The 24,303-nt window shown below is 48.0% G+C and overlaps 1 protein-coding gene and 1 pseudogene across 4 annotated transcripts; both read left to right on the top strand.

The window, feature by feature from the left end:
• Window positions 1-416: 416 nt before the first annotated feature.
• On the top strand, window positions 417-11,780 carry LOC308174863 (nipped-B-like protein B; annotated as a pseudogene). The gene is made up of 32 exons: window positions 417-524; window positions 1,238-1,409; window positions 1,726-1,877; window positions 2,063-2,143; window positions 2,290-2,390; window positions 2,572-2,698; window positions 2,790-2,872; window positions 3,042-3,174; window positions 3,342-3,485; window positions 3,615-3,701; window positions 3,867-4,006; window positions 4,151-4,256; window positions 4,358-4,456; window positions 4,758-4,904; window positions 5,702-5,836; window positions 5,952-6,050; window positions 6,174-6,227; window positions 6,363-6,456; window positions 6,622-6,758; window positions 7,068-7,208; window positions 7,335-7,425; window positions 7,536-7,684; window positions 7,815-7,908; window positions 8,088-8,261; window positions 8,466-8,656; window positions 9,140-9,247; window positions 9,349-9,555; window positions 9,720-9,866; window positions 10,311-10,548; window positions 10,715-10,883; window positions 11,055-11,168; window positions 11,538-11,780. The product of its transcript is annotated as a nipped-B-like protein B (transcript).
• A 1,634-nt stretch (window positions 11,781-13,414) lies between these two features.
• On the top strand, window positions 13,415-23,215 carry LOC308174785 (sorting nexin-12). 3 transcript variants are annotated; one of them, XM_080549888.1, is made up of 5 exons: window positions 13,415-13,678; window positions 18,733-18,828; window positions 21,765-21,889; window positions 22,001-22,091; window positions 22,475-23,215. In XM_080549888.1, the coding sequence occupies exons 1-5, from the start codon at window positions 13,526-13,528 to the stop codon at window positions 22,481-22,483; spliced, it is 474 nt and encodes a 157-aa protein (XP_080406014.1). In that variant the 5' UTR covers window positions 13,415-13,525; the 3' UTR covers window positions 22,484-23,215. The 3 variants fall into 3 exon arrangements, with proteins under 3 accessions (XP_080406014.1, XP_080406012.1, XP_080406013.1); XM_080549886.1 differs by having other exon boundaries at window positions 13,415-13,690; XM_080549887.1 differs by lacking the exon at window positions 22,475-23,215 and adding an exon at window positions 22,280-22,359 and having other exon boundaries at window positions 13,415-13,690.
• The last annotated feature ends 1,088 nt before the right edge of the window (window positions 23,216-24,303 follow it).

Here is a 24,303-nt window from a genome sequence, read left to right as displayed (position 1 = left end):
CTAACATGCACCCCTCTTCTGGAGGGCTGACCTCCAGGGCTTATGTCCTGCACTACCAGTCCGATTAGGAGAGCCCCCACTGGGCATTGCTGTCTACCATTCACCCCTCTTATGGAGGTCTGACCTCCAGGGCTTAACCCCGTGCACCAGGCGGTCCCGGGCCCCCACACTTAAAGGCAATATTTAAAAGATGGGTTTTTAGTCTTGACTTGAACATAATGTGCTGAGGTTGCATCTCTAATGTAAACTGGCAGTGAGACACAATCTGGAGCATACCTATTAGGACTGAAACATGTTACCTGTATTCATGCCCAAATGTATTCATTACTTAGACAAATGTATTTGTTGTAAGTAGATTTGGATAAACGTCTGCTAAATGTAAAAAGTTTAAAATGGGTTAGGTATCATAAACACTAATGGTCATCCCTCTTCCACAGCTTCCATCGGATAAGTTGGTGAAGGCATTGAACATCCTGGAGAAGAACATTCAGGATGGTTCAAGGCTCTCCACGCTGATGAACCATGTGAGTTCTCCTGGTGGCCAAGTTGAGACAGGATGTTTATTGGGAGTCTGTTCAATCATTGACAGTTGTAGGTAAACATTAGGGCTGGGTTCAAAAAATCGATTTCCCGATTCTGAATCGATCTTCATTGAATGAGCGATTTATCGATTCATAAATCCCGAGATCGATTTTTTTTTTGCTTGCAGCTTCAACCCGCAACGAGATCTCGCGCTACAAGAATTTATCATATCTCACGCAACGAGAGGTCTCAACACTAAAATCTAAAAACATGGCGATGGCAGGGACACTCAAGTCACCACCAGGCTTAAAGTCAGATGTCTGGGTGCATTTTGGATTAGCAAAATGTTGGTCAATGATGTTCATTTATGTTCCAATAAAAAGTACATTCATGTAACTGCTTTGGAGTCAATTCTTAATGTAAACATTGATATGTTTAACAATGTTACATGTTATAGGGTTCCTTGAACCATTTATAGCATTAGTTCTGAGAATCTCTTTCATATTCAAGCAAAACATGTATATTGTAACTAGATCGAATCGGAATCGAATCGAATCGAATCGTGAATCTAATCGAATTGTGAGCTGTGAATCGGAATCGAATCGTTTTGGGAAATCAGTGGCGATACCCAGCCCTAGTAAACATGCCCAGGCAGAATGATGTTCTGCAGTGAGTGGGGTTCCCACTTGTCTTGAACGTCTTCTCCTCTCTCTAGGACAACGATGCAGAGGCGTCTGCTGACGCCTGTCTGACAGCACTCAACATCATGACGTCGGCACGCATGCCCAAGGCCGTGTACGAGGACGTGATCGAGAGAGTGCTGCAGTACACCAACTTTTACCTGCAGAACAGCCTCTACCCTCACTACAGAGTGGACCCACATGGAGGTCAGCACCCCACCGTCTTATCTTAAAGCAGTTGGAACAAATCCCTTTCATATGTGGCAAGAGCTGGCCACAGAGGGATGTTGTTGGACTATAGTCACACTCATGATGCTCAATTAGTGAGTGCTCAACAAAATATTGATAATGTTGTGGTAAGAGCACAGTGTAGTCCACTCAGAACTCGCGACCAATATTCTGTAAACTCCTGGCGTAGTGGACGGAGGACAGGGTTACAGATCTCTAGCTCTAGGCATCTGTTTATTTCATAGTTTCTCCTCTTCTCCTCTCTCCTCTCTATTCATCTCCCTTTCTCACCCAGGTGGCTTGCTGAGCCCGAAGGCCAAGAGAGCTAAACGCTCTACACCCAAGCAGAGGGTTATAGTCATGCTGTACAACAAGGTGTGTGACATTGTGACCAACATCTCGGAGCTATTGGAGATCCAGCTGCTGACTGACACCACCATCCGGCAGGTAAGAGAATGTCCCTACAGCTATTCCTGGGGTTACAACTCCTCATGACATCTGACCTCTGGCCTGTTCCCTGTTCACTAACTAACTGACTTATCTCTCTCTCTCTCCCTCACTCTCTCTCTCCCTCTCTCGCCATCTGACGCCATCTAAAGACCATTCATTCATTCATTCCTTCATTCATGCAGGTATCCTCCATGGGCATCACTCCATTCTTTGTGGAGGGTGTCAGAGAGCTACAGCTGTGTGGCATCAAACTAGTGACTGCGGTAAGAATCCAAATCGAAAGAGGGATCCCATGAGATCCAAGATGTGTTGTCTAATATTATCCTTCTGGCCGTCATCTATTTTCTCTCCAGTAAATCCTCGCTTTTTTTCTTCTGTTTGTGTCTGGTGTGGTGCCTTTTTTCCTCAGGTGTTCTCTCGCTATGAGGAGTACAGGCCGCTCATCCTGGAGGAGATCTTCACCTCTCTGCCCAGACTCCCCACCAGCAAATGCAGCCTCAGGAACTTCAGGTAACTACACTTCCAGGAAGCGCCATGCACGTGGTAACACCACACAGACAGGCCCCCTGTGTCCATCCATAACGTATTTCTGAAAAACTCTACTGTGTTGATTAATGAAGTTGTTCCTACTTTGAGTGCATCGACTCATCTTCTTCAGTATGTTGAAGTGGTGCTTGTTGTGTTCTTCCAGGCTGAATAGCAGTGATAAGGATGGAAAACCCATGTTCATCCAGATGGTCACTGCTCTGGTGCTTCAGCTCATCCAGTGTGTGGTGCACCTCCCCTCTGACAGGGACCATGATGAGTATGACAAGAAGGTGAGGAAAGCTAGGAGTGTTTTTATAGAAATCTTGGCCAGAGGTGATGATTTCCAAGACGTTGACAACTTAGCGATCACTCTTTTCCTAGGTGGATCAAGACCTCCTGATCACAAACTCTTACGAAACGGCAATGACAGCGGCTCACGACTTCCTCTCTGTCTTCTCCAAGAAGTAAGATCGTCTAAAAAAATCTCTGATTGAGTCAGTTGTTATCATACATGATTTTCAGGGCTCCAATGTGTCCTAGAATGTTCGCAATGTTCAGGAATATCATGGTGCAAGATCCCTTTGTGCTCGAGGTCTTTTACCAAACCGCTGTGTTCCTCTGCCCCTCTCTCAGGTGTGGCAGTAAGCAGGGGGAGGAGGATTACCGGCCACTATTTGAGAACTTTGTCCAGGATCTGCTGTCTACAGTGAACAAGCCCGAGTGGCCAGCAGCTGAACTGCTACTCAGTCTACTCGGCCATCTACTTGTGAGTCTCCATCTATTCATCAGTTCAATCACCGAGCAGCAGTAGAGCTATTGATAAAAGCATTGCAGAATTTGTTGAGTTGAGTTCCTGTTGTTATTGCGAGTGGGGGGTGGGGGGGGGGGTCATTATACAGCCACTGACTGTCTTCTCTCCATCATCTGCCCCAGGTGCACCCGTTCAGTAACAAGCAGACAGAGATGGCCCTGAGGGTGGCATCGCTGAACTACCTTGGCACTGTCGCTGCCCATCTACGCAAAGATGCTGTCCACAGCGAGATGGACCAGCGCTCCATCGACCGCATCCTCAAAGAGGTAGACCATCTGAACCATCTACGCTTAGCCACATCCTCAAAGTTATGTCTCATTCTAAATGTGTGCACTTTCTATAGCATATTACTGCACTGCTCACACAATGATTTTGCTTTACCGTTCTCAACCTAGACCACAGGCAATGATGAGGCCCAGCAGCTGCAGAAAATCCTGTTGGACTACCTGGATGACAACGCAGAGACAGACCCATCTCTCGTCGTGAGTGTTTTCACTACATATGCCTATGCTCATCTGAAGAAAGCTTCTAGCATGTCCCATAGCATTGGGTCCATTGTAAGAGACTAGGTCCCTGCACGTTTTCTAAGCTTAGTAGATTATTCAATTGGTGAATTGTAACCATTTATTTCGGTTGTTGCCTCACAGTTTTCCAGGAAGTTCTACATTGCACAGTGGTTCATGGACACGACGACCGAGACGGAGAAAGCTATGCAGAGAGCGGAATCGCGTAAAAAGTACCTCCGCAACATTATCAAGACCGTGCCCTCACAGTTCAACACACTGAGGTAGGCATTAATCCTCACCGGCCCATTATGTTTGCAGCACTCTGCTGTCATACGTGATGTAAAGTGTGTCCTCCACTTGTTGGCAACGACAAGTTCTTTTTATGAAGATGAGTTGACACATCCTCGGTTTCTCTGCCCCCCCAGGAAGAACTCTGACACTGTGGACTACAAAGACTCCTGCCTCATTGTCAGATATTTGGCCTCTATGAGGCCGTTTTCGCAGAGCTTATTTAGAGTTTATTTACCACAGGTAAGACCAATATCACGATGAGGAGTGAGGGATGACTTTGTTCCCAAGTGGGCGGTGAAGGAATATAAAACCGGGGCTCTGTTCCCTCTCTCCTCCCACAGATCCTGAGAATGTTGGAGGAGAGTGCCATCGCTGTCAGAACTAAAGCCATGAAGTGTCTGTCTGAGGTGGTGGCTGTAGACCCTAGTATTCTGTCCAGGGTGAGTCTTGTCTGCTCTTCCCAACACTTAACGGCAAGCTCCTCGAACCGCGGGACTGATCCACAGACATGCTTGTATGCATCCATGCATAGAATTGTACTAGTCTTCCTTCGATCGAATTTGAGATGTGTGTGTGTGTGCGTGCGTGCGTGTTCACAGTCTATATGCTAATGTTATCATTTTGAGGTGTTAACTCGTGTTTCTTTTCTTCACACTCAGCACGCCTACCCTCCGAGTTGTAAATAGACTGTGTTTGCGTGTGGATGTGTCTCCTCACACCTCGTCTCCCCTCTCTCCTCAGTCGGACATGCAGCGCGGGGTTCACGGTCGTCTGATGGACAACTCCACCAGCGTGCGGGAGGCTGCGGTGGAGCTGCTAGGCCGCTCTGTGCCGAGCAGACCCCAGCTCACGGAGCAGTACTATGACACGCTCATAGAGAGGATACTGGTAACATCATCACACATAACAACACACGCCTGAACAAGCTGACACATATCTAGCTACAAGCTACACACCAAGGGGGTAGTGGTGGTCTAGTGGATAGTGAGTTGGACTTGGGATCGGAAGGTTGTGAGTTCAAATCCCGCCTGAAGCCACACCACTACTAGTGTGCCCTTGGGTAAGGCACTTAGCCCTCAGTTACTCCAGGGGGAATGTCCCTGTAATTCGTAATTGTAAGTCGCTTTGGATAAAAGCGTCTGCTAAATGGCAAAATTATTTAAAATTATTAATTATATCTAACACATATTATACTCAACCAGTCACAGAAGCTAAGGACAGTTCAGAGTACTTAACTTATTGGCGGGGGGGGGGGGGGGGGGGGGTGTAATAGTTTTCATAGGCCTTTCTATGGACTTTATGAAAATGAACATCCATCAACTAACAGGGAGCTGTGAGAAATGGAACTGTGCCCACGACATTGGCCACCCCGAGCTGAGAGTTCATTCCAAGTGTAAAAGTTCACATAAGGTAAAATCCTCATGTGTAGCCACACTGCCACCTAGGGATCTACAGGAGTACTGTAGGCTTTTCAAATGTAAACAAGAGTTTTGATCTGCCCTGCAGAAGTGACTCAGATTGTTATTTGATCTCAAGTCAGGTGATTGACTGGCTTTGTTTATGACCTGACACATCATCATATTTCATACATGGTGAAACATTTATTTTGGCTGCACAATAATAAAAACATAAAAATGCAGTGATTCATAACGAGAAGTGGCCATGTGTCCTCTCTCTCCCCACAGGACCCGGGTATCAGTGTGAGGAAGAGGGTGATCAAGATCCTGAGAGACATCTGCCTGGAGCAGCCCACCTTCAACAAGGTCACTGAGATGTGTGTGAAGATGATCCGCACGGTCAATGATGAGGAGGGGATCAAGGTGTGTGTACATGTGTATAATAGTTGTGTGTGAATCAACGGATACCTATTAGGACTGAAACATGTTACCTGTATTCATGCCCAAATGTATTCATTCATGCGCTCCCCTCTTGCAGAAACTGGTGAACGAGACTTTCCAGAAACTCTGGTTCACCCCGACACCCAACAACGATAAAGGGGCCATGACCCGGAAGATCCTCAACATCACTGACGTGGTGAGTACCAGGGGTTAACAAGTGAAAGAATTAACTGTCCAAATGACTATTCATGTACATCTGTCTGGCTATTTGAAGTCTTTTTTTTTTTCTCCATCTCTTGATCTGTGATTTTTTTTTCAGGTGTCTGCATGCAAAGACACAGGCCATGACTGGTTTGAGCAGCTGCTTCAAAATGTGAGTAGTTCATGTGTCTTTGAACGTATAAAGCCTGTGGCGTCCACGGGAAAAGTGAGCCTTACGTTTTAAATGTTAAGCTTTTCATGTAGTGGGCCTCCCTCCACTCACCTTCATTCTATCCTCTCTATGTAGCTGCTCAAGACAGACAAACCAGCCAGGAAGGCCTGCGTTCAGCTGGTGGACAGTCTAGTGGAACACATCCTCAAATACGAGGAGTCTCTTGCTGGTATGACTCTCACTCACGGCTGCCTTTGATATTAAACATATGCTTTTGTTTTGCAGATCACCATTTATATTGGCAGCTCAGTTTACTGTTGATTTGTATCGTAACAGGGTGCACTCTTTCCGTTGTGGACTGAGATTAAGGTAGAGAGTTGTGTTTCTGTTTCAGACTGTGAGAATAAGGGGGTGAACTCCGATCGTCTGGTGTCATGCATCACCACACTCTTCCTGTTCAGCAAGATCAGAGCCCAGCTGATGGTCAAGCATGCCATGACCATGCAGCACTACCTGACCACCAAATACAAAGTAAGAACAATGATGAACATGTTAATTTCAATTTGTAAAATGTTGAAATGGTTAATTTCACTGAATGTATGGTTATGTGTATCATAAAATACTATAGTGAATAATAGAGTGATGTGATGTGCAAAGAAGTGCCAAAAAGTATCAACTTTGTTATATGGAGCTCTAGGGCCATCTAGTGGTTGGTCATTGAAAGCACACCTTTTCCAACATAATGTCCAACAGCTTAGCTTTCAGCCTGTCTGGTGGACGCGGCATGCATTTCTATGCCTGTGTATTGACATTGTCTGTGTTTGTAATGTGTTCTCACAGACCCAGAGTGAATTCATGGTGATCTGTAACGTGGCGAAGATCCTGGAGCTAGTGGTGCCTCTGATGGAGCATCCCAGTGAGGATTTCCTCACCAAAATAGAGAAAGACCTGATGAAGCTCATCAAAGAAGGCGACGTGACGGTGGTCAGTCTCAAATAAAATATACTGCTTGTTGCCAGGAACGCTGTGAAAATAACAGTGAAGTAACAAATAAAAGGTTAAGAAGTATTATATAATAATAATAATTTCACTTGATCTGTTTTTCAGGTTGTGCAGCCCTGTGTGAGCTGTCTGGGAGCTGTGAACAGTGTCACTCGAAACCATAACTTAGTCTGGGTGTGTTTCTATCAATACTATGGTGAGAATAACTTGGATTAACACAAGCATAGCTGCAACACTTGATTTAACACCCAATGGAAACTAAAATCCAGCATCTCTTGGTCTCTCATTGCCCTTGTGTGTCTGCAGGTGCTCTCTCCAAGGTAAAGGAGGAGGACCCAAACAACACTAATCTGATTTCTAATAAACTAAAGGTTATACGCTTACTATTCACTGTCGGGGCGCTCTGTCGCCACTTTGACTTTGACCTGGAGGAATTAAAAGGCCCCTTCTGCGAGGTAGGGATAGGAGTCCAAAAAAATATTAATAATAAAATAAAATAAATATTTTTAAATTAAAAACCCCCAAAATGTTTACATTCAATTTATTTTCAATAGCTGATGTTTTCTCCCCTCTTGTATCCTACAGGTTGTCATCAAAGACAAAGTGATGGAGCTTCTGCTTTACTTCACCAAGAATAAAGATGACTCGGAGGTTCAGACCACGGCCATCATTGGTCTAGGTAAAACTCACTTCCCATCATGTTATTCTGCTTATGAAGACCTTCCTATGCGATTCACATTGTGATGGAGTCACATCTGTCATTCACCATCAACGACTCCTTTTCACTCTGGCCCATCATGGCACTTGTGTTAATATACCTCCCCTCTCTGTCCTCCTCGTTTCTTTCTCTTTCTCCAGGCTTCCTGTTCATCCACTACCCAGACCTGATGTTTATGCACGATGTGAAGTGTTTGTACAACAGCATCCTGTCAGACAGCAAGTGCTCTGAAGCCCTGAAGATCCAGGTGCTGAAGAACCTGCAGACGTACCTCCAGGAGGAGGACACTCGCATGCTGGAGACCGACCGACAATGTGCGTCCCACACAAGCCCCTCTCACCTCTGTGTCCATGTATTCACATCCTCACAGTCGGAGGAGCAACTCGTCACGTCACTAAAAATATATATATTGGGGCCTTTGGATCATGCCTCTAATGGTGTTAGTGCGGGCCACAGTCTAGGTAATTAATGGGAAACACTGGGTGTCATCTAATTGGTCCTTGTGTTTGCATCCTCAGGGAAGAAGCAGTCTAAGCAGGAGGACCTGAAGGAGATGGGCGACATCAAGTCAGGCATGAGCAGCTCCATCATGCAGCTGTACCTGAAGCAGGTGCTGGAGGCCTTCTTCCACACACAGTCCACCGTACGCCACTGCGCCCTCAATGTCATCGCCCTCACGCTCAATCAGGGCTTCATCCATCCTGTGCAGGTACGCTCTCACCGTACGGCGAAAACACACCGCAAGCGGCGTCCTCAGCAGCAAGTGTGTTTAATTTCGGCGCCCATGTTAACGGGTTCGAGCAGCCATACAGCGCGCTCCCAAGCGTGTCACGCTGGCTACCGTGGCACACCATCTAGAGATAAGGACTCTTGCCTATTTTGTCCGCGTGCAGAGTGTGTTGCAGGCAAAACTCAAAGTAGAAAGATTGGGCTGGCAGTAGCAGCTCCACAGTTAGAACCACAGAAGCAGCCAGTGTGGAAGCCGCAACAGTGAGAGCCGCAGCAGTTCCGCCACGCACTCTGCTGAGATTGACGCTTGCGGTGTCTTTTCGCCGTTAGATACACTCACACAAGACTAGCACCTGTCTGATGCTTAGGAAAGACATACAGTATATGATGCCTGGCAATGTAAAAAAAAAATCAATTTCTACAAAGACAGTTTTGGAACCTGTGTGCTTTTTTTCCTTCTCAGTGTGTGCCGTACTTGATTGCCATGGGAACAGACCCAGACCCCTTCATGAGGAACAAGGCTGACCAGCAGCTGGTGGAGATTGATAAGAAGTATACAGGCTTCATCAATGTGAGTGTTTAGAGGTTGGCCTATAGGCTTTGTGTGTGTGTGTGTGTGTGTGTGTGTGTGTGTGTCATGTAATCAATACATGACGATTTGTTTTTGTACAGATGAAGGCCGTGGCGGGGATGAAGATGTCCTACCAGGTGCAGCAGGCCATCTGGGCAGCTCAGGGTACGGTGATCCGCGGTTACCGGCAGGACGAGCACTCTGCTCTCACGTCACGCCACTCAGCACTCTGGGCTATGGTCAGAACGAACCGGCAGCACAGACGAGCCTTCCTCATCTCACTGCTCAACCTGTTCGACGACAGTTCTGTGAGTTCCTTCTTCCCCACAGAGAGGAAATCACTTTTTTTCTTTTTCTTAAAAAAAAAAAATTCCAGATATGTTTTACCATGTTGCTCACTTAGACATATCATTTGTATAGTGTGGACAAGCTAAAGAGTTTAATGAAGTAGTCATGACGTTTTCCCTTGCAGAAGACTGATGTGAACATGCTCCTCTACGTTGCGGACAACCTGGCCTGTTTTCCCTTCGTGAGCCAGGACGAGCCCCTCTTCATCATGCACCACATCGACATCACAGTGTCCGTGTCTGGCAGCAATCTACTACAGTCCTTCAAAGAGGTGAGAAACACACAGCAACCTGCCATTGTAGTTTAAAGATGAAGCACACACGACATGCTTATGAAAACAGTTGAGCTGTTCGTGGCTCCGGTCGTGTTCCTATCTGATTTTAGAATCCCTACATTAGATTAGATTCAACCTTTTTGTCACTGCACAGTACAACGAAATGTATTTTTTGCTCTAGGCACAGGGTCAGCCGTAGTCAACGCCCCTGGAGCAATTAGGGATTAATTGCCTTGTTCAAGGGCACAACGGCAGTGGTAGGCACCTTAGATATGATGTCAGCAACCCTCCAGTCACCAGCTCACATGCAGCTCCCTCCTGAGGCTGGGATCGAACCAGCGACCTTCCGATTGCTAGCAGGCCTCTCTAACCTCTAGGCTACTGCCGCCCCACAAAGTAGGCTTTGCCTTGTTGTGACTGACTCCCTCCTGCTCTCTGCAGTCTCTCCTCAAAGAGGCTTTGTTGTGACTGACTCCCTTCTGCTCTCTCTGCAGTCTCTCTCAGCACCAGTGGAGTCGGACTCGGACTCTGACCTGGACCTGGAGGATGTGGATAAGGTGATGCAGCGGTTGCCTGATAACTCTGTGTCTCTGCTGGACTTTGCCAACACCTCGCAGGGTATCCTGCTGCTGCTGGTGCTGAAGCAGCACCTGAAGAACTTCTACGGCTTCTCGGACAGGTAGGCCCCAGCTAGTGGGAGCACAACAAACAAAAAACTGGATGTGAGATTATATTTTGTTTCGCATACAGATCTTCTCAAAGCTACTTATTTTATTATCCTGTTGCAGTAGTCTGTGTTAACTTATGTGTAATACTGTTCACTAAAGCATCCTCTATGATTGTAGTAAAATCCAGAAGTACTCACCGACTGAATCAGCCAAGGTGTACGACAAGGCGGTGAACAGAAAGGGTACCGCGCACTTCACCCCGCGCCTAGATTTTCTGAACAGTGACCTGGCCAACGTAGACCTCACCTATGACATCAAGAAGAGAATCGTCAAGCAGTACCTAGATGTAAGCATTCTGTCTCCCCACGGCCTCTTCTCTTTCTTATAAGTGAAAAAAAGTTGTTTATTCTGATTTTCTAAGGCAGTAATGGAGTCTCTTTCAGAAGTTAATAAAAAAGCAGTGTAAACTAGAAAGGGAATGTCTGGACACACAGGTTGACACTCTTGTCTCTCTCAGTTCAAGTTACTGATGGAGCACTTGGCTGAGGCGTCAACCAACGCCAGAAATAAAGCCATCTCTTCATTGCTCGGAGGGCCCAACCCCCATCTCTTCATCTTCATTGCTCGGAGGGCCCAACCCCAAGAACCACCACGCCTGTAGTAGACACAGAGGACGACGAGAAAACCCTCGGGGTGAGCCATCTGAAGCACCTGGGTTATAGCTGTTAGACAGGGACTTCACAGTGTAATTGTCCTTAAGCAAAAGGTCATGTCAATGATGTCTCTCAAGACCTTCACTTGTGATAGATACTGAACCTTGTGTGATCTCTCTACTTATGGGTGCAGGTTGGGTCATGTCAATGATGTCTCTCAAGACCTTCACTTGTGATAGATACTGAACCTTGTGTGATCTCTCTACTTATGGGTGCAGGTTGTTAGTAATGGGTTGTAGTTATGAACTGTTGTGTAAGTTGTAACACTCCACTGTTCCTGTTTTCAGTCATCACGGCGAAGGAGGGGTGGCGACGAGGCGTCAGGTCACATGAATGAAAATGTGGGGGCCATGGACGTCATCGCCCTCTCCTGCCCCAAGTATAAAGACCGGCCACAGATCGCCCGTGTCATTCAGAAGACCAGCACGGGCTACAGTGTGCACTGGATGGCCGGCTCCTACTCTGGCATTTGGGCAGAGGCCAAGAAACGGGACGGACGCAAACGGGACGGACGCAAACTTTGTCTCTGACAAAATTCTGTTTAAAAAAATAATACAAAGTGAATGTTGGAAATGAGTCTGTTGATGTTCTTAATAAAGTGTTCTTGGAGTTTAACCTAGCACCGAATGGATTTCTTTAGCTTAGCTCAGTTTCCAGGGAAGCTCCTTTTAAACGTTTCCTTTTCTTTTATGTTTTATTCACTTTTAATTGTTTACCCATGCTGTACAATGGAGTCTCTTGGATATAATTTATTCTGTTGAAAGCGAAGCATGCAGTATCTGTGGCCTACATGCAGGGGGAGTTTTTTTGTAAATGTAGATTTTGATGTATTAGGTCACCCGAGAGCGAGAAAAGGGAGCCCCAGCACTTCTGGCGGAGCAAATACTGCAATAAATTGTTTTACTTCTCTGTGTTACTGGTCTTGTTTGCATTTGACTTGGTTTTATTTGTTCATGGGTATTGTTAGACCCACTATGTATGTAGTATCAATCGTCAGCTTGTTATTTGTTGTCTGTCTTTTTTTCTTATTTTTTTTAGAAGAGATATTGAGTCCATCCAGAGGGCAACAGTATTTTGATTCCCTGGAACTATAATGTATGACCCATTGATAATGATATGGCCCCATGTTTTCAATGATTGCTTTGGCTGGGGTTTAGTAGTCTATTTGATTAATACAGTGTTCTGAACTTTAAACACTTCATCATCTAGTAACAGAGGCAATACTGGCCATTCATTTGTCTGTATGCTGCTTGCCTGCTTCCAGTGTCTTGAAAATTGAACTGGTATAACAGTGTTTTAAGTGAACATATGAAAAGCTCAGGTAGAGAATATACCTTAGAGGTTTGATAGTTAACCAAAGCGTCTAAACATATAGCTAACTAAGTCTTATTTACTTTAATTTCCACAGTGCTTATCTAACGTTTCTAATGTCTGTTATGTTCAGTTAAATTGAAGTTCGCTGCTGTGGATACCACTACAGTGGATAAAATATAAATAATAACGTGTTTTTTTTTTACCTATCTGTTCCTAAACTCCTTCCCATTCTGTGCAGTCTTGAGGAGATGGAGGACATATCTGACTCTGGCAGTGACTTTGAGGTCGAGCTGAAAGCCATGAAGCGGAAGAAACAGACCACTGCACTTGAACCTCAGTGTTCTTACTCACAAACAATGAAGTAGCCAACACACACAGACGTATGTGTTGTCGGGGGTTGCAGCGTTTTCTTGTTGCATGTGTTGTCGGGGTTGTATGTGTTTTTGACTTTGTATCGTTTCTGTATTTGCAGCGCGTTTGCTGTTAATGTATTTGTTTTGGTCTTTGCAGCGCGTTTGCCCTTGTCGGCCACCGTATATATATATAGAGGGAGGCAGGGAGGGAGGAGGAGCAGGGAGGAGGAGGAGCAGGAGGAGGGGGAGGAGGAGGGAGGAGGAGCAGGAGGAGGGAGGAGGAGGAGCAGGAGGAGGGAGAGGAGGAGGGAGGAGGAGGAGGAGCAGGAGGAGGGGGAGGAGCAGGAGGAGGGGGAGGAGGAGGGAGGAGGAGGAGGAGCAGGAGGAGGGAGAGGAGGAGGGGGAGGAACCTCCATGCGGAAGAGCAGCCAGACGGACGGAGAGCAGACAGGGCAGTGGGGGTGTCCCTGGATGACACTAGCCTCGCTGCTCAGACACACTAACGCCCGAGAGAGGATCTCCGTCAGTAGGTTAGTTGTTGTTTCCCCCCCCCCCCCTCACACACACACACACACACAGTGTGTTAGTTAGTTAGTTAGTCAGCGACCATGGCCGACCCCACGGTGGCGGACACCCGCCGGCTGAACTCCAAGCCGCAGGACCTGACGGACGCCTACGGTCCTCCCAGCAACTTCCTGGAGATCGACGTGTACGACCCGCAGACCGCCGGCGTGGGGAGGACCCGGTTCACCACTTATGAAGTCCGTATGAGGGTAAGGTGTCTGTCTGTCTGCCTGCCTGTCTGCCTGTCTGTCTGCCTGTCTGTGTGTCTGTCTGTCTGTCTGCCTGCCTGTCTGCCTGTCTGCCTGTCTGTCTGTCTGTCTATCTGTCTGTCTATCTGTCTGTGTGTCTGTCTGTCTGTCTGCCTGTCTGTCTGTCTGTGTCTGTCTGACTGTCTGTCTGACTGTCTGTCTGTCTGTCCGTCTGTCTGTCTGTGTGTTTGTCTGTCTGCTCTGTCTGTCTGTCTGTGTGTCTGTCTGCCTGTCTGTGTGTGTGTCTGTCTGTCTGTCTGTCTGTCTGCCTGTCTGCCTGTCTGTCTGTCTGTGTGTCTGTCTGTCTGACTGTCTGTCTGTCTATCTGTCTGTGTTTCTGTCTGTCTGTCTGCCTGTCTGTCTGTGTGTCTGTCTGTGTCTGTCTGTCTGTCTGTGTGTCTGTCTGTCTGTGTGTCTGTCTGACTGTCTGTCTGACTGTCTGTCTGACTGTCTGTCTGTGTGTCTGTCTGCCTGTCTGTGTGTCTGTCTGCCTGCCTGTCTGTCTGTCTGTCTGTGTGTCTGTCTGTGTTTCTGTGTGTCTGTCTGTCTGTGTGTCTGTGTGTCTGTCCTGTCTGTCTGTCCGTATGAGGGTAGGTGGCTGTCTGTCTGTCTAGTCTGTCTGTCTGTCTGTCTATCAATATATCTATCTATGTATCTATCTGTCTATCTATCTACCTCCCTATCTATCTGTCTATCTATCTATCTATCGTCTGTCTGTCTGTCTGCCTGACTGTGTGTCTGTGTGTCTGTCTGCCTGCCTGTCTGTCTGTCTGCCTGCCTGTCTGTCTGTCTGTCTGCCTGCCTGTCTGCCTGTCTGTCTGTCTGTCTGACTGTCTGTCCTGTCTGCCTGTCTGTCTGTCTGTCTGTCTGTGTGTCTGTCCTGTCTGTCTGTCCGTATGAGGGTAGGTGTCTGTCTGTCTGCCCGTCCGTCCGTCTGTGTGTCTGTCTGTCTAGTCTGTCTGTCTGTCTGTCTGTCTATCAATATATCTATCTATGTATCTATCTGTCTATCTATCTATCTGTCTGTCTGTCTATCTATCTATCTACCTATCTATCTATCTATCTATCTATTCTGTCTATGTATCTATCTATCTATCTATCCTACCTACCTATCTATCTATCTATCTATCTATAGATCTATCTATCTGTCTATCTATCTGTCTGTCTATCTTCTGTCTGTCTGTCTGTCTGTCTATCTATCTACTATCTATCTATCTATCATCTATCTATCTATCTATCTATCTATCTATCTATCTATCTATCTATCTATCTATCTATCTATCTATCTATCTATCTATCTATCTATCTATCTATCTATCTATCTATCTATCTATCTATCTATCTATCTATCTATCTATCTATCTACCTACCTACCTACCTACCTACCTACCTACCTACCTACCTACCTACCTACCTACCTACCTACCTACCTACCTACCTACCTACCTACCTACCTACCTACCTACCTACCTACCTACCTACCTACCTACCTACCTACCTACCTACCTACCTACCTACCTACCTACCTACCTACCTACCTACCTACCTACCTACCTACCTACCTACCTACCTACCTACCTACCTACCTACCTACCTACCTACCTACCTACCTACCTACCTACCTACCTACCTACCTACCTACCTACCTACCTACCTACCTACCTACCTACCTACCTACCTACCTACCTACCTACCTACCTACCTACCTACCTACCTACCTACCTACCTACCTACCTACCTACCTACCTACCTACCTACCTACCTACCTACCTACCTACCTACCTACCTACCTACCTACCTACCTACCTACCTACCTACCTACCTACCTACCTACCTACCTACCTACCTACCTACCTACCTACCTACCTACCTACCTACCTACCTACCTACCTACCTACCTACCTACCTACCTACCTACCTACCTACCTACCTACCTACCTACCTACCTACCTACCTACCTACCTACCTACCTACCTACCTACCTACCTACCTACCTACCTACCTACCTACCTACCTACCTACCTACCTACCTACCTACCTACCTACCTACCTACCTACCTACCTACCTACCTACCTACCTACCTACCTACCTACCTACCTACCTACCTACCTACCTACCTACCTACCTACCTACCTACCTACCTACCTACCTACCTACCTACCTACCTACCTACCTACCTACCTACCTACCTACCTACCTACCTACCTACCTACCTACCTACCTACCTACCTACCTACCTACCTACCTACCTACCTACCTACCTACCTACCTACCTACCTACCTACCTACCTACCTACCTACCTACCTACCTACCTACCTACCTACCTACCTACCTACCTACCTACCTACCTACCTACCTACCTACCTACCTACCTACCTACCTACCTACCTACCTACCTACCTACCTACCTACCTACCTACCTACCTACCTACCTACCTACCTACCTACCTACCTACCTACCTACCTACCTACCTACCTACCTACCTACCTACCTACCTACCTACCTACCTACCTACCTACCTACCTACCTACCTACCTACCTACCTACCTACCTACCTACCTACCTACCTACCTACCTACCTACCTACCTACCTACCTACCTACCTACCTACCTACCTACCTACCTACCTACCTACCTACCTACCTACCTACCTACCTACCTACCTACCTACCTACCTACCTACCTACCTACCTACCTACCTACCTACCTACCTACCTACCTACCTACCTACCTACCTACCTACCTACCTACCTACCTACCTACCTACCTACCTACCTACCTACCTACCTACCTACCTACCTACCTACCTACCTACCTACCTACCTACCTACCTACCTACCTACCTACCTACCTACCTACCTACCTACCTACCTACCTACCTACCTACCTACCTACCTACCTACCTACCTACCTACCTACCTACCTACCTACCTACCTACCTACCTACCTACCTACCTACCTACCTACCTACCTACCTACCTACCTACCTACCTACCTACCTACCTAGATAGATAGATAGACTTTATTTGTCATTGCTACAGTACAGGTACCAAACAACGAAATTTAGGAGGGGAGGCTCCCCTGGTGTTTAGGAAAGGAAAAAGAAACACATTTTAGAAAAAGCATAGATGCGTAAAATCACAAGAAGGTAAGGAGCTGGTTTACATCAATAGAGGCTATGTACACAATCCACTGTACTATACTGCACAGATAGTCAACTAGGGTTGTCATATTTCACAAGAAAGTATTTTTTCACATTATTTTAAAGTGTCACAGTTTGCAGGCTTGAAAATGTACATGTTTGTGCCTCAGCACTAGCTGCCATACAATCCGTCCGGGCCAGAACTTAGGCCTTTTCTGTGTTCAGGGCCTTGACGGTGAAGCTGTCCTTCAGTCTGTTTGTCTTAGCGGCCGGGGTCCTGTACCTCCTGTTCGAGGGCAGCTTGACAAAGTGTTCGTGCCCAGGGTGGGTCGGGTCCTTGGAGATCTTGGAGGCCCTCCTGAGACAGCGTGTTTTGTACAGCTCCTCCAGAGAGGGGAGGGGGGCGTCGGTGATCTTCTGTGCTGTTCTCACGACTCTCTGTAGCTCGCTTCTCTCCGCTGCCGTGCAGCTGTGGAACCAGTTGGAGATGCCGAAGGTGAGGATGCTCTCCACTGCGCTGTGGTAGAAGGCCACCAGCATCTCCTTCTTGCTGTGTTGTTTCTTGAGGCATCTCAGGGTGTATAGCCGCTGTTGTGCCCTCTTGATGGTGCCTTTAGTGTTGTCCTTCCAGGCCAGGTCATCCCGCATGTTGTGTCCCAGGAATCGGAGGTTTGAGACTATCTCCACGCTCTCTCCGTCGATGAGCAGGGGCAGGATCTCAGACTTTTTCCTCCTGAAGTCTACGATGAATTCCTGGGTCTTTGACTTGTTTAGCAGCAGGTTGTTAACCTTGCACAGCTTGCTCAATTGCTCTACCTCATCCCTGTACGCCGCCTCGTCCCCCCCCGAGATACATCCCACCACGGTGGTGTCGTCTGCATCTATCTATCTATCTATCTATCTATCTATCTATCTATCTATCTATCTATCTATCTATCTATCTATCTGTCGTCGTCGTCGTCCCCCTGGTAGCTACAGAGCTAACTCAGCTACGTCGCGTCTAGGTCGGTGACAGCTCAAAATCGAGGCCGAGGACTTGGCAGTGGCCTAGGTGGTTGTTAGTTAGCTAGCTAGCACCTTGCACAGCGTTTGTAGTCCTCGTAAGTGTCAAGCCAGGGAGGGAACACACCAAACCAGTATATATATGTGTATGTTATATAGGCACGTTTGCTACTGTAATTAATGGAGTAGCTAACTAGCCCAGCTAGCCGCTGTGTGGGCAAAGGGAAGGATGACAGAGAGGGGGAGAGAGAGAGACAGAGTGAGGGAGAGGGAGAGGGAGGGGGAGAGAGAGGGGGGGTGATAGGGAGGGAGAGAGAGAGACAGAGAGAGGGGGGGGGTGAGAGAGAGACAGAGAGAGAGAGAGGGGGGTGTGAGAGAGAGACAGAGTGAGAGAGAGAGAGAGAGAGAGAGGAGGGGGGTGATAGGGAGAGAGAGAGAGACAGAGAGGGGGGGGTGTGAGAGAGAGACAGGGAGGGGGCGGGTGATAGGGAGGGAGGGAGAATGAGACAGAGAGGGGGGGGGGGGGCGGGTGATAGGGAGGGAGGGAGAGAGACAGAGAGGGGGGGGCGGGTGAGAGAGAGAGAGACAGAGGGAGAGAGAGCCAGAGAGAGACAGAGAGAGAGAGAGACAGAGAAAGGGGGGGCGGGTGATAGGGAGGGAGAGAGAGAGAGAGAGACAGAGAGAGGGGGGGGGTGTGAGAGAGAGACAGAGAGAGAGGGGGGGAGGGAGATAGTAGTCCCATGATGATCATACAGCTCACAACCTGCAAGTTGAAACACGCTTGAGTAAAACCCTAACAAAGTGCAGATGGGTCAGGTTTCACTGTCCCTGTCTCTGTCTCCTCCCACACCTGCAGACCAACCTGCCCATCTTCAAGCTGAAGGACTCCACCGTGAGGAGGAGGTACAGTGACTTTGAGTGGCTGAAGAACGAGCTGGAGAGAGACAGCAAGGTGAGTGGACTGGTAGGGCTTTCACACCGGCAAAGAACCGTGTCGGTTCGCGTTCGCGTTCGGAAACCTCCGAACGTTGGCGCTGTGTGGCGAACGATACACTGGTATGAACGCGAGCTCGTTCGCCAGACAGCGCCAACGTTCGGAGGTTTTCGAACGCGAACGCGAACCGGCACGGTTCTTTGCCGGTGTGAAAGCCCTATGAGAGAGATGGAGGCAGGGTTGCCAGATGGGGCGGGTAACTTACCGCCGAATTAAATGGGCTACTTTTGATCACACTGGGCCAGGAAAAAAAAGCATTTGGGAGGGTTGGGAGGCTGGATCAATAACATTTAGGCGGTATCAAAATGTCAGTGCCCTGGAAGTTACAAAATGCTTGAAGTTAAAACACACACCTTAGTAGCTACATACAATGTGCAGGGTTTTTATTTTATTTTATTGATTGATTGATTGAAAACTTTATTAGAAGATTTGCAGAAGTAGGTACATGAAAGTACATATTACATACAAGGTCAACTAAAAGGATAAAAACCCAAGAAAGCCACTGGCTTATTTCAATTGGGGTCCTTGATTATTTTTTTTTTTTAAATTTGTTTTTCAGATTTTATCCCCTTTTCACCCAATTTGGTAGCCAATTTAACCCAACTTAGCATCCAATTATCCCCTGCCTATTGCGAAGGAACCGCCGCACGACCCCGTGGTCGGCAGTCCCAGAGGAGGCCGCCAGGCAGACTAGGCTGACTGGCTCCTCGAGCCCAGTACCGTTACTCCGACACCAGACGGGGGCGGTGTTGCGCGACGGATCCTAGTCCAGAACTACTCCTATACCCCCCTCGGAAGCGGCCGGCCAATATGCCGCTTCCCGTGTGCCTCGGCCATATCTGGATCTGGCGAGCCGGGATACGAACCCCGGCCCCGGTGGGCAGCATGCACTAGCGGCCAGTGCTTAGACCGCTACACCACCGCGGGGCTGGGGTCCTTGATTTTCAATTCATCGTTACATGTAAGACAGACAGGAAAAAAAACTAGTACTATCTACAAGATAATACAGACAAATAACTATTACTATCTACAAGATAAAAATACATCCATCATGGGAAGAACAATACTAGATATACAATACAACAAAACATCAGGTATGTACAGCGGGTAGGACAGGTGGGGACATACACCACAGGTGGGGGCGGGGGACAAAACACAAAGTATGTACAGTGGGTAGTTCGGGTCTTTTAATCTGATTTTTGATTTAGAGGGTCCAGTTACGGATTGCAGCCTCCTGTAAATGTTTTTTGAGAGTGGTTTTGAAGGTGGGCAGTGTTTTGCACTCCTTTAAGATTATAGGAAGGGCGTTCCACATTTTTACTGCATAGTTTGCAAACGAGTTTAACCCCTTGTTTGTGGTGCAACGCGGTTGAACGTGGTTTGTGGAGCTTCCTCTGGTGTTGTATGTGTGGACGTTGTTCACTTTTTGGAAGTATGTTGACAGGTACTTGGGTGTCTTTGTGGTGTAGCGTATCTTGAAGACCAGGCCCAGTGCAAGCTGCTGCACTCTGTCAACTACTCGTAGCCAATCAAGGCTCAAAAAATGAGCAGCGGTTAGATGTGTCCTAGGGTTGAGGCCTAGCAGAAGCCTAACCAAACGTCATTGGCAACAGACATACGGTTTAGGGGGCAGGAGATGGACACCTGCCCAATAGTAATTAGCGGTTTTCTGACAATATAGGTTTTGGGCTGGTTTTTGGTGGATTTAGCGTTTTTTAGATTGTGGTTGGGCAGGAAATTGTCAATCCCATCTGGCAACACTGGAATCCGCTCTGAGAGAAGCCGGAGCGCACGCTGGGTTCAACGTCATAAAGTGAAACCAAGTCGTTGAGTTGATTGGACAAGAGGGCGTTCCCGTGAGTGCTGCTGATCAGATTTCCAGAGCGAATTTACGAACACAGCCAGAGGCTAGAGATGATGGTAGTTCCTGTGACTACCATGACACAGAGTATCTAATCTAATCTATGAGACCTTTATTAAAAGCACTGACATGGTGGTGACCACTGCAGCTACTGTTCGATTAGATTAGATTCAGACTTTATTCTTTATGGTCATTGCAGAGTACAAGTACCAGACAACGAAATGCAGTTTAGCATCCTTAGGATACTGAGAGTTAGGCCTCGTCAGAACCAGGCCGTGGTGCTAGCTAGACCACTGGACCACCCCAGGCCATGGTGCTAGACCACTGGACCACCCCAGGCCACGGTGCTAGACCACTGGACCACCCCAGGCCACGGTGCTAGACCACTGGACCACCCCAGGCCATGGTGCTAGACCACTGGACCACCCCAGGCCATGGTGCTAGACCACTGGACCACCCCAGGCCACGGTGCTAGACCACTGGACCACCCCAGGCCATGGTGCTAGACCACTGGACCACCCCAGACCACGGTGTTAGACCACTGGACCACCCCAGGCCACGGTGCTAGACCACTGGACCACCCCAGGCCATGGTGCTAGACCACTGGACCACCCTAGACCACGGTGCTAGCTAGACCACTGGACCACCCCCGGCCATGGTGCTAGACCACTGGACCACCCTAGACCACGGTGCTAGCTAGACCACTGGACCACCCCCGGCCATGGTGCTAGCTAGACCACTGGACCACCCCAGGCCACGGTGCTAGCTAGACTTTGGTGGGTTACTGACTTTTGATTGGTGGGTTTGGTGGGTTACTGACTTTTGATTGGTGGGTTTGGTGGGTTAATGTCTTCTGATTGGTGGGTTTGGTGGGTTAATGTCTTCTGATTGGTGGGTTTGGTGGGTTAATGTCTTTTGATTGGTGGGTTTGGTGGGTTAATGTCTTTTGATTGGTGGGTTTGGTGGGTTAGTGACTTTTGATTGGTGGGTTTGGTGGGTTAATTTCTTTTGATTGGTGGGTTTGCTGTTCCAGATTGTAGTCCCGCCCCTGCCTGGCAAGGCCCTGAAGCGGCAGCTCCCCTTCAGGGGAGACGAGGGGATCTTCGAGGAGTCGTTCATCGAGGAGCGACGGTCTGGCCTGGAGCAGTTCATCAACAGGTGATACACACACACACACACACACCTGTATGTATAGATACACACCTAACACACACACACCTGTATATACACACCTAACACACACCTGTATGTGTGTATTGTGTGTTGCAGGATTGCAGGCCACCCCCTGGCCCAGAACGAGCGCTGCCTCCACATGTTCCTGCAGGACGAAGGAATCGACAGGAACTACGTCCCCGGGAAGGTAGGCCGCCGTCACCACGGCAACCACCCTTAGTGGCAGTTACAACCACAACCACCCTCAGTAACAGTCAGTTAGGCAGCTTATACATCCTACCGTTTTACATGTTATATTTTAACAGAAGCAAAAAAAAAAAAAAAGCATAAACAAACCAATCTGATCCTGTTTATTCTCTCTCTCTCTCTCTACAGGTATGAATGACGTACGTTTTTTTTATTATTATTATTATTTTCATCATATCTTACTTCTACAATCCTCCACACCTCACGAGTCTCTCACCACCACTCTTAACATGTGCTAATGATTCCCGCTGGTCCGACCCGGCCCGGCTGCGTGTGCGCGTGTGTGTGTGTGTGTGTGTGTGTGTGTGTGTGTGTGTGCTGCAGACCCAGTGATCCAGAGGTGTGGTGGTGCAGAACCAGAACCAGAGCCAGAACCAGCTCTGGTCCGTTCCTCCTCCTCCTTCACCTGACCCACCCCACCCCCACCCTCACACACCCCCCCCCCCCGCCCCGCCCCGCCCCTGCCACCCCCCCCCCCTCCTCCCCCTTCTCCACACTTCTTCTTCTCTCCTTCCCTGAAGTATGCACTTGTCCCCTCCCCCAGAAGTGTGCGCCTGGCCCCTCCCCTGCCAGCGTGGGGTTGGTTAGTGTAGCCGACCAATCGAATGCTTTCAGGACACTGACTATGTACCAGGGGACAGGGACCAGGGGACAGGGGAGCGTTTGCCAGAGAGCTCCGTACTCTGAACGTTCCAGATAGAAGGCTCTAGAAGGTTCTTTCCTCTGGTACCAGAGAAGCACGGCTGCTCTACGTGATCTGGGTCCCCCCCCCCCCCCCCCCCCCACACACACACACACACACACACACACACACAGATACACACACACACACACACACACACAGGCCTGCCCCTATCCGACCACTGTGACAGATGCAGGATGTGAGAATGTTAGATGGGTGCTCAGACCAGTCGTGGGTTCCGAGGCATGCCTGTACTCCTCCATGGTGTTCTCATGTGTTTTACGAGGCTGTCATTACGCCGTATGTATGTATGTATGCCGTTCAGCCATGCAAACGTCTCTCTGGGGGAAGAACTGCCTTGTTGTTGTTGTTGTTTGTTACCCACCAATAAAGTTCCTTCTGCCTGCTGTTGGTTGTCCCCCGATCGTCTCTTGAGTCTGGAGATTCTGGAGTGTGATGTCACAAAGGAAGAGGTGGGGAGGAGGAGTCTGTAGTGTGATGTCACAAAGGAGGGGCTGGGGGGGGGGGGTAGGAGGAGTCTAGAGTGTGATGTCACAAAGGAGGGGGTGGGGAGGAGGAGGGGTCAGTAGTGTGATGTCACAAAAGAGGGGGGGGGGGGTAGGAGGAGTCTAGTGTGATAATAATAATAATAATAATAAGAGTCCATTCCTCCCGACAATCTGCTCGGAAAATGGTCGGGGCCGACGATGGTAAATATTCAATGTGTTGAATATTTACGATCAATAGTCCTCTTGTGTGTGGGCGGCTCCCGAGTCCGATTGTGACGTGGAATGGAATGTAGCCAATCAAGAAGCGAGCTAACTGACGCGTCTTCTGCTTTTCATTATTCTGCATTTCTATTTGCCCTGCCGCAACATGGCTGCCTCGTACAGGTCAGTCAGGGTACTACTACCCTGATCACAAGATTTCTGGCTTGGGGGACGTAGGACAGATCTTTATGTATGTGGTGTGCTGTATTGGGAATATCGGAGCACACCACACACAATATGATCAAAACTGTTCAATCCATGATTTTTTATCTTCATATGTGGGGTCTCTCTCAGATAAAAAAAATCTGTTAAGATTTAGAAAATCTTTGTGTGTACCAGGCTTAAGAAGAGGTCCACCCCAGTCCCTGCTGCACAGAGAGATTAGCCTTGTAATTAAACTGGTATTTTAATCTCCGCAGCGATGTGAACAGTCATGATCCCTGCAGGTTTTTCCTATTGCAGTTTGATTATAACACCGTGCAGGGGTTGTCGGGCCGCCATCTGAGCTACCTGTTAGCTAGATGTTTAGATTAGGTTAGATTCAACTTTATTGTCTTTGCAGAGTACAAGACAATGAAATGCAGTTTAGCATCTAACCAGGAGTGCAAATAATGATATAGTGCAAAACATGTTAGTGATAAGTGATAGATACAGTATGGCAAGTAAGCTACCTACAGTAAAGGTGTATACAGATGTATGAA

The sequence above is a fragment of the Nansenia antarctica genome, assembly GCF_963989245.1.
Source record: "Nansenia antarctica genome assembly, chromosome: 20".
NCBI classification, from domain to species: Eukaryota; Metazoa; Chordata; class Actinopteri; order Argentiniformes; family Microstomatidae; genus Nansenia; species Nansenia antarctica.
This window is presented reverse-complemented; position numbering and strand designations above follow the sequence as displayed.

Excerpts from the sequence above, each read along its gene's own strand:
- LOC308174785 (XM_080549886.1), top strand. The coding sequence starts at position 13,526 with ATGGCCGACCCCACGGTGGCGGACACCCGCCGGCTGAACTCCAAGCCG. Across the intron at positions 13,691-18,732 it reads CTTATGAAGTCCGTATGAGG|ACCAACCTGCCCATCTTCAA; the intron begins GTAAGGTGTCTG and ends CCACACCTGCAG. Across the intron at positions 21,890-22,000 it reads CTGGAGCAGTTCATCAACAG|GATTGCAGGCCACCCCCTGG; the intron begins GTGATACACACA and ends TGTGTGTTGCAG.